Source organism: Etheostoma cragini, chromosome 13 (assembly GCF_013103735.1).
Source record: "Etheostoma cragini isolate CJK2018 chromosome 13, CSU_Ecrag_1.0, whole genome shotgun sequence".
In the NCBI taxonomy this organism is placed as follows: domain Eukaryota; kingdom Metazoa; phylum Chordata; class Actinopteri; order Perciformes; family Percidae; genus Etheostoma; species Etheostoma cragini.
Genome location: NC_048419.1, coordinates 22,689,063 through 22,699,143, shown reverse-complemented (window position 1 = coordinate 22,699,143; position 10,081 = coordinate 22,689,063). Strand labels below are relative to the sequence as shown.

The following is a 10,081-nucleotide window of genomic DNA, read 5'->3' as shown; positions in this document are numbered from 1 at the left end:
AAAAAAAAAAAAAAAAAAATCACATTCAGGCATTAGAAGTGGCCATGTTTATCTCCTCTGAGAAACGTAAACTGAAAAACGGCACATCCCTCAAGGGAGGCACTCTCATTTCCACTCTCCAACAGGTGTGACAAATAGTTGTCTCTGATTAGCCTCCATCACCTTACACTCTTCCAGGTTGAAGAATGACAACCACGGACATAGTAGATCACTCCAATAACACAAGGTCACAACTGGTAATACACACTAGACTCAATCAATCTGGCTAGAGACAGACCAAGACAAGAAAGGCCACAGTCTGTCTTCCCTTCTAAGATCATACTCTAATCTGGCCAATATTCAATACATTTCTTGGAAGGTGGTGTGGCTCCTCATTCTATAAGGTGTGTGACTAAACTCCAAATTCAATTAGCACTGAACTGAAACAGGAAATGGAAATCAATAACTGTAATTAAATTTCTCAGCCTTCAAACTGTGTGATACTGTCATTACCCTTTTAATATACCCTGGGCCTATCAAATAATGTGATCAATTTCTTTGAATTTCTTCTCCTATTGCAAAAGAGCAGAGACGAGCCACAGTTGTCTAATTATCTCCCTCTTGGTTCCTTTCACTTTCCCTCCCATATGAGGTGCAGTGAATTGCGGGGGTGTCAGAATATTTTGGCAGGATCATGAATCACATAGAAAAAAAATGAACACATCCCAAGTGGTCTTGGTACCATACCGCCCTCTACACAACCAACAGTGACAGGTTGACATAGTGTTTGGGTGTGAAAGGTGCCAAGAAACCGTTCATTTGAAAATACCAGCAACGTACTCTAGAAATCTAAATTAAGCTGGTTTATTGAATGTACTAAGGTACATATGGTTCAGTTTTGTGTATAGCAAAAGGTATGCAAATACTGTCAAGTCACAGATCTGCAACTCATGCCCAAATAACTCATTTGAACCTTACCAATATACCGAGTCAATTTGGACAAATGGTCAATTTTAGCTTATCACAAATATATTCAATAGTTAGTCCACCAGAGGGTACAGGATTATTTTCTTACTCACATTGCCTTAATAACTACCAGGCCCATATATCATCTAATGAATATCAGCTAATATCATTATCACTTTTTTTTAAAACTCAAATATTAAAATCAGCCAAAAAAATAAAAGCCAAAAATGGGAAATCAGCAAAGAACACTGCAAACCTTTAGAAAATGGAGGAAGACTGGTGAATTATAAAGATGAAGTTAGAATAATTATCCTTCTCCATTCTAATTGGGACAACGTCTAATAACTCAAATTATTTAACTATTGTTCCTCTCCCCCTGGGGTCCTCAAACTCCACTTGGAGCACCCGGTTGCAGTCTATACAAAGAAGGGGCAGATCAGGGAGGGAAGGAGGACGTAAGAAGCGGGAGAGTGGGGGTTTAGGGGGAAAATGGCTCCCCCTCCCGCCCTATATAACCAAGGGAGCTCCGGGATTGGATTCTATTGTATACATTGAATGACTATTCAGTCATTCTCAATGGATGACGATTTCCCTCCCAACCAACCAAATAAGAACAAATAAAAAACTACGACCGAACCAGCCTGGCCTGAATGTCAACATTATTTTGCGCCTAAAAACGCACTGCGCTATAAAGTTGGAAACTCCAATACTGTCGTATTTGGCAAGACAAAAAAACAAAAGAAATAATGGTTATGTCACATAAATAAGGCCAAGGGCTGAAACCTACACGGGCAGACTGATGCTAAACTCTGAAACCCCACATTGTCACATATCCACGCAGAATACTGTTTTCGTGCCAAATCCGATAATGGCTAGATAGAGTCGGAATGGTAGACACATCTAATCCATACAACAAATACAGTCTGAGCGCGTGTGTATTTGAAACATTATGTAATTTTTATCTTGATAAACGTGTCTCTAAAGCTGGTTTTAGCAGACTGAAACAAAGCAACCCCGCTCTATGAGCGCTCCGGACACCGCATCTTCGGTGCGTCACGGCTGACCCAGCAGAAGTGAGAAATCCGAGGTGGACTTTTGGATGAGACCATATGCGGTTTGGTTACAAAACGGGAATGGGAAAAAGCCAGCGTTGGAATAAATAAGCAATATCTGCTGGCACGAGGGACCACAAAAGCGTCCCTGCTGTCCTGATCTCAGCCAGCATCCATAACCTTTACCCGCACAAATTAACTGACCAACTCGCAGAAAAACGCAGCATGTGTAGGTCATTTTTCTCAAAATGAAGCAAACCTACAATATGCCTAACTAAGAAAAAGTAATCCAGCAGGACCTGAGATGAAATACTCCTGTATTGCGCGTACATATAAAAAAAAATGCAAATGCAAGCATCTCCTGATTGGAAACTAGGAATAAAAATAGTCCCGGTTGGAATTTCATGCTTTATTGGGCTTAAAGAAATATAACACACTCACTTCTTACATGAAAACTTTGCACAATCGTGGTTGCATGACCTAGAGCCACTGTCCGGAGTCAGAGGCAAGGATGCCGCGGGACCAGAGGATGCTGCTCCGGCATCGAAACAGCTCGGCCGTCACTCCACACATTCAGCTTTGCCCACAGGCTTGCAATAATCTAATATGAAAAACAAACAACTCAGCTTCTTACCTGCACAGCCAACGAATAGCAATCCCCAGATGAGGTCCCTTATTTGAAGCATTGCAATGTGTCAGATATTCTCCTTGAAGAGCAGACGCACTTTCAAACAAGCCAGGGGTCTCTACCGAGGAGGTGGGAAACAGTATCAGCCTTTTCCAGGAGACAACCACAGCTACCGGACGGAATGTTGGTCCTTGTCGCTACCCGTGTTCACGGCACAATGAGTGACAAGCAGCAGCCGCAGCACGCACTCACACACGCACGCAATTGATGGCAACACGAATTACTCCGCCCGGTAGGCGCACGAGAGAGAGAGAGAGAGAGAGAGAGAGAGAGAGAGAGAGAGAGAGAGAGAGAGAGAGAGAGAGAGAGAGACGCACTCACACGAACGCACGCACACGGAGGGGGCGGGCTGAGGTGAATGCTGTAACAAAGTAGTGCGCGGAGCCACCAGTGTAGACAGCAGATGGTCACTAGAGGCTTTAATTCGGATTACTGAGCTTACAAACTAGCTAACTGAGGTTTGGAAACACATGGAACAAGACACTTATTCTAAACCGAGGACTAATTAAAAGTGTCAGATAAGACCATTACTGATAAACTATTTAAATGATACATGATCAACATGTTATTTCTGACACCGCCAAATCGACATTAAAATGTCTTGTTCTAAGCTGTGGCCTACATTGTTTGTTTTTTCTTACGTTTGATTTCATATATTTGCAAATAGAAACAAAAGATATACAGCACAGTTAATCATTAGTTACTAAAGCATATTCCCCTCTCAAAGGCATATCGCTTTCTTGGGAAATTATTCCAGTCAAAATACAACAGAGTTAACTTTAAAGAAACAATGACAGTTAAACTAGCCTACATTGTTTTTATTTTATTTAAATCACTGATCACATTTGCAAAATGTCTAGGCACGTGTAAATCAATGTCAAATTGTGGTTTATGGGTCCAGTTTTTCCAAAAACATTTCATAAAAATAACTCATTAAGTTAGTTAAGTTTGAGAGTTCATAAGCAGCAGAGGAAGAAACTGCTTCATTAAAGGCAGTAGAACAGGTGTAAAAACAACACTTATATATATCATCACCTTATGAAATTAGTACGTCCATCGTGGTATCAAAAATTTACACATACAGCCAAGCAATATTAGCATTCTTTGGAAGTTGTTTGTGTCCACCTGCTGTATGGGGAGTCCATATACGCTTTAAAAGGGCCCATGTCATGAAAATCTCACTTTATACGTTTTTTAACATGAGTTCCCCCAGCCTGCCTATGGTCCCCTAGTGGCTAGAAATGGCTATAGGTGTAAACCGAGCCCTGGGCGTCCTGCTCTGCCTTTGACAAAATTAAAGTTCAGATGGGCCGGTCTGGTTTACTCCCCTTTCACTGCTTTTGAATTTTGGGAAATACTTCAGATACAGTATTAGGGGACCACTAAGGTCTAAATAAAAGAATCGAAAAGCAGCATATCCTGGGACTTTTGGAAAATGTGCCACAGTATCATACAATATGTCAGTGACACCACAAACCTGGCCACCAATCAAAGGTGAAATGCGCTGATGGAAAAGTTACCATTTGGGGCAGTAAACCTGACATGACTGCAGCCGGTGTTACCAGCAGAAAAAACAATACTGAAATATACTTAAATACACTGGATCATACTCCTCTAAATATGTGAGAGGACCACTTAAGTGACCAAAGCTACGTCTCAAAGGCCTTTTCCTCCGCTTGCCTCCCTTCGAGCAAGCCAACGTCCGAATGTTTTTTAGAGGGATGAGACGTCCTTAACTCTGAAGTGTCACATAAATACGTAAGCTGATTCTCGTGTATCCTCGCCCATAGCTCCTCTATGATCCCTCCTCGGGGAAGGAATAAGAGCTTTGAGAAGACTTTCACTGAGGACAATATCCGGTTCAGCCAAAGGCCGAGGATTCGAGGAGCTATCAAATAAGGGGGATGAGATTCAGCCTTAAAGCCGTTTTACAGTAGCCACAGCCGGGCTGGCGTGCGCAAACGTGATATCATGAGAGCGCCATCACTTTTTATACTTGCACGTGGTGGTCATGACATTAGTTGCAGTCTTCTCCTGAACAGAGGCGGCGCTAATGAGTAAAGGCTATGACTGCTATTTCTACAGACTAGAAGAAAAAGGTAAACATCGGCAGAACTGGCAGCAGCATTGACGTTAATGCTTTGATTTCAATCAGTGACTTACTTCATCGGATCAAAATAAAGTGGTGCGTGCCAACAAGAGCTACGTCATTTTTACGTCACATTGGCCCACGCACGCATGGATGCGTTGACTATAAAACGTAAATTTGGGCTCTTTCACACCTATCGTTTGGTTTGGAGTTTTGCAGTTTCAGCCTAACCAAAATGACAGGTGTGAAACCTCCCCCAGACCACAGTCCAGACCACACAGCAGAACCTCCGTTTGCCAAAAAGAGGTTGTCACTAATTATTACATTGAACCAACCTTCCCTATGAAGCATCAGTTCGTCGCTTTATTGACTTCTGCCAAATTACTTCACTTGCCAGCAGACGTGTAGAAGCATTACATTTTTCTATATTGCTCTTTTGCTACATGAAATAGAAACATTTGCCAACCTGGATCGCTGCTCTGCTGTTTGCTGTCCACTGTTTGCTGTCTGCCACTTGGTCCAAGGAATCCTTAAGCTAGGCTGTTGCTAGGGGAATGGCAAGGGAAAATAAATTCTAAGTCTGTTTCAAACTTTCAGGGACCATGGTCTCCCTCCCCACATGAATGTCTTTCCATTTTGTATGAAAACTCTAACCCAATAGCATCACCTACTTAAAAGTAAGCTGGAATCAAATTCCCATCCAAGTAGTTGGCTATGTCATGTAAAAAAGTCATAAATATTGGTGTTGTTTTTCAGTAGTAGCCATTCCTCACCAGGTGCCCTCTGTGTTGCCCTGCATTCCCTCATTAGCCCTGCTGTTGCCTGCCTCACCATCTGCACCTCATTGAGCTACTAAAGCTATTAGATTAAACGGCTGGAGAAAGTGCCATGTTTCCCTTAATATAATTTGCTCTGTCATCACAAGTTAGTCCTACATTTGATTGATAGATATTGCAATTGAATTATATTTAAAGCCCTGTTTATGTATACCAATTTGATTCAAGTCTGTTAATCCCCAGACAAAATTGTTACCACATTTTTAAGTTAAGTTCCTCAAGAACTTCAGACATTGTTACTCTTCAGTTTAGCTATTCCACGGCAAGCGCTGCCAGTTGGTTGGGGTTAGGCATTTGATCTTGAGTAGTTAAGGTTAGAATAGCCGATTGGTCAGTGGATTGGACCTGTACAAATGTTACGGGAATGTGGGACACTAAACTGCACTCACCTTCTTGAAGGCCTGAAAGGTAATTGCCTTTGAAGGTAGCTTCTTTTGTTGGGCGGGTTGTAGTTAGCTTAATCCACTTCAGCTAAAATGGCGTCCAGTTTTCACAATCAAAAAAGCCAAAACATTCATACAATGTGGTTGTTAAAGTATGTCTAAATATAGCCTATTGTTTCCACTTCAACCATCTCCACTCACAAGCAAGCATGTGTTTGGGTTAGCATGAGAGCCCCTAGCTTCTGCTGCTCCACCAGTAAAGGGGAACTACTCTGCCATGAGGTGCAGGGAACAGTTTAAATCTGTTTTTTTGTCCTTTAAGCAAACAGGTCATGTTTCTGGCCACCTGACAAATGTAAAACCAATATTCAATTCCCTTTAACGTCTGTTATGGTTACCATCAACTCTTGAGAAACAATATCTGGGTCTTTAGCTAAATGCTTAGTTGCTTACCTTGTCTGTCTGCTGTTTGGTGCCCATGGCCAGATCGTGTGCAGTGGGTTTAGCAGAGCTTTCTTGCTGAAAAGTATTTGCACACCAACTGTCTCTCTACTGAAAATACATTTATTTTCGACATTCAGGCAAATGTTTTGTCACAATGAGAAGCCATCTTAAATAGGGAGTGGCTTTAGGACAGCAACCAATCACGTGCAGTAGGATATCATGCATACCAAACACCAATTTACTATATGACAATCTCCAATATTGTACAGTACAGAAAAAGTAACTGAAAAGTAAGACTCTGCATAGTAACAATCCTAAATGTGCCCCAGAATTCTTACATTAAATGGGTAGATCTTTATCAAATTAATGCTAAAAACCCCAACGGCTAAATTGCTTTCAAAAAAAGCTACACGCCATGGCATCGACTGCTTATGATATTACTTGTAGCATATACCAAACACCATATGAACATGTTAACAAGGTTAAAAACTCTAATTTAGATTGAACATGGAAATATTTTCCCCTTTAGCACATGAATTTGAGAGCAACTTTTTAAAACAAAGATACACATCATTCTGCCTGGTGAACCTCAAAAATCCAAGTGGGGCTGGGTTAGTAGAGCAAGCGCACATAAAAAGAGGCGTATGCCTCAACACAGAAGGTCCAGGGTTCGAGTCAGACGTGTTACAATTTCTTGCATGTCTTCCCCTCTCTCTCTCCCCTTTCATATCCAGCTGTTCTTCCCATTAAAGGCTGAAATGCCCAAAAAGAATCCAAGTGAAGGGGAAATTTAACAGTGTTGCAAGTCCATGAGCGGTAGAACCACAACTACACTATAACTTTCCCGTTAAACTATAACATTTGTAATTATATTCTATTCTTTTCGTTGTTTAAAGCTGATTTTTTTTCTTTCTTTCTTCTTAATGACACCTACTGATTCATGTTCTTGATTCCATTCAGTCTGGTGTACAAGCCTGAGCAAGAGCCTTGACAAAATCAGTCTCATCATATGGGCTTGAAGAAATACTTGAATCCACAGCCTAATTAGCACACTTCCTCTGAAAATAGGGCATCCTCTGCAGTGGGATATCAATACCTCCTTGAACTGTTTCTCTCTACTTTAAGAATCCCCCAAATGAAACCAGCTGCAAAATCTTAATATCATTATTTGCATCAAGTATGTTAAAATCGAAGATGACGCCAGGAAGCAATCATTTAAACAGTTAAAACATACAGTATTCAATACAATGGGACAGTATGTGATGGGCATGGGGTTGGCTGGCCCAGCTTCAGTATGTAATTCCCAAATTCAGGATTCTTTGTCATTGAATTGACAGATTTTGCTGCAGTGAAGCAAGCTGACTAAATTTGATACTTAAACATGGAAGGAATGGCATTATAAAGGTCTAAACTGGCAGACATGTGTCTATTGTCCAGGTAGGATCTAAACCTAAATGGGCTTTAAAGGTATAACTGCATTCTTAGAATTGCGTATCTGTTTAATAGAAAGCCAGTGGAATGAAGACGATATTGTGGTAATGTATTGTTGTGTTAGTAAAAATAAGGAGAGACAGGACAGTGGTCAATGCCAGCATAGTCTGGCTTTCACCAGACCAAGCCAAGCTCAATAGATTTGAGATTGAGCATTGGTCTGGGGAATCTGCTCTGTATTTTCTCTACACAAGAGGCGTGACCACGGGCGTAGTTCAAATGACTCAATTGGAAAGTCCTTCAACCAATCAGACCAACAATCCGGTTCGGTGGCCGCTATGTTGAATGTAATCAAGAACCTGCTGGGTCGCTTCCCCATTGTGATCATGTTAAGCCTATAGCTTGCCAGGTAGATAAGCCAGTTTGTGATTGGTTCTAGCTAAATTGTGAATTGAAGCAGGAGAATTAAAGGTGCAGGTTTCCAGGCCTAGCTGCAGGGCCAAGTCAAATTGCTGGCAGAGTGGGCGGGGTTTACCCAGTCTAATGCCAGCAATGATTTCATAGAAATGTATAGTTTGATGTTTGGCAATAACTCTGACTTGGAAGAAACATGACTGATTTGACTTGTGGTTCAAAACCCGGGTCTCAATTAAAAAGTAACACAAAGATCTTTGGCAGCAGGGACTGACAACCAATGATGACCCAAGGATACTCCCTGCAACTCTTATAAAATTTAATAAGTTGAACAATAACATTTTATCATGCTGAATAAGACCATACAGCAAATATGATAGAATGCTCTACTTTTTCTGCAATTTAGTAAGTAAAAGTAAAACAAAATTAAAAGATAGCCTACACGTACATGAGCAAAGTGTCAATTTATTGTATTAGTTGCAGAAAAACTTACATCAAAGCCCCAAATACTCTCCAGAATAAGACAACTGGTCAGTTTGCAGGACCCGATCCAGTTTATGGAAGGGAACTTCATTTAGAATCACATACTATAAACCCTAAACCAAAAATATAAAAAGAACAAATTTGCTACGTTTTACCAAACAAGAAACCACATGGAAAGTTTCTTTGCAATAAACACTGACACATATTAATACATCTAGGAATGAGACCAGCTTATGGGTCACATCCACCTAAAAAACACAACACACGCATGCATGAATGTGTGCCTGTATGTATTAATGTGAAGCAGAAAGACAAGTTGATTTATTGATACTGACAAGCTGTTTAACATTACCTGTCTGCCCCAATCTAGAGGTGTTAAAGTTAAATAAGTATAAGTCACAAGTAAAAAAAAATTACATTTTGAATTCAAAAACACTTAAAGAAGACAAGAAAGAAAACTTTAAAAAAAAAAGAATCACATTGCACTCAAATATTGTTTTTCATTGTCACTTGGAATAAGCCCCTTGGAACTTTTATGTTAAGAAATCCAGCCAAATTTCACATTTTATCTGCTCCACACTTCACAGAAGTCACTCTCTTAACAACAATTAGCCTACTGAGTGTCAATCACTCATTCAAAGTGATGCACAGGTAGAGCAATGTTCCATACCTGGGCTTTTTTTTGGCCTGTGCACTTGAATCACTTCCCAACTATTTAAAAAAACTGCATCTGAACCAGGTGCTAAAGATAAACCAATGAACAATTTGGTTTTCCTCCACTTCATACAACTCATTGTGAAGTTTCTGTTTTTTGGCCTTTTTTCTAACATCCTCTATGTTGGCAAACATATGTGATACAGACCTTTTATTTGAAGGGTTTTCACTAAAGTGTATTGGTTGGTGGTTGATGTTGCATATATTTAGCTAAATTGGCTCGGTTGTGCATTAACAGAGTGTCTAGACTTTTGATTGAGATTTGAGAGTTGGAAAAATTAACTGCAATTAAAACCAGGATGACACTTCATAAATAACTATATAAATCAGTGTGTATCACTTTCACAAATATGGCTCTAACAAAGATTTCTCTTGGTTTTGGTGCATGGATGGAAGGGAAGACTTGGCAACCTAAAGAGCTGCAGCAGAATCAGGTCATCTAAGGGATTTAGCACCGGTTCTCAGAGGCTCTCAGTGAGACATTTGGTGGCTGTGCTTGGGTGAGGAGTCAATGGTGCAAAGCGTCCATCTGTGGGATTATGGCCTGCATTATAAACTAATTGTAGCAATATTTAGTAGTGGTCTGGCACACAGCTCTGTAC

The 10,081-nt window shown here is 40.5% G+C and overlaps 1 protein-coding gene across 25 annotated transcripts in view; it reads right to left on the bottom strand.

The window, feature by feature from the left end:
- ncam1a (neural cell adhesion molecule 1a) overlaps nucleotides 1-2,900 on the bottom strand; it is a 251,220-nt gene extending 248,320 nt beyond the window's left edge. For 9 of the 25 annotated variants that reach the window (XM_034889797.1, XM_034889788.1, XM_034889795.1 and 6 more), the window contains exon 1: nucleotides 2,632-2,900. In XM_034889797.1, coding sequence (XP_034745688.1) covers nucleotides 2,632-2,683 — 52 coding nt within the window. In that variant the 5' untranslated portion in view covers nucleotides 2,684-2,900. The remainder of the gene's footprint in view (nucleotides 1-2,631) is intronic. The other 16 variants (XM_034889799.1, XM_034889791.1, XM_034889792.1 and 13 more) reach the window with 4 other exon arrangements.
- Nucleotides 2,901-10,081: the final 7,181 nt, after the last annotated feature.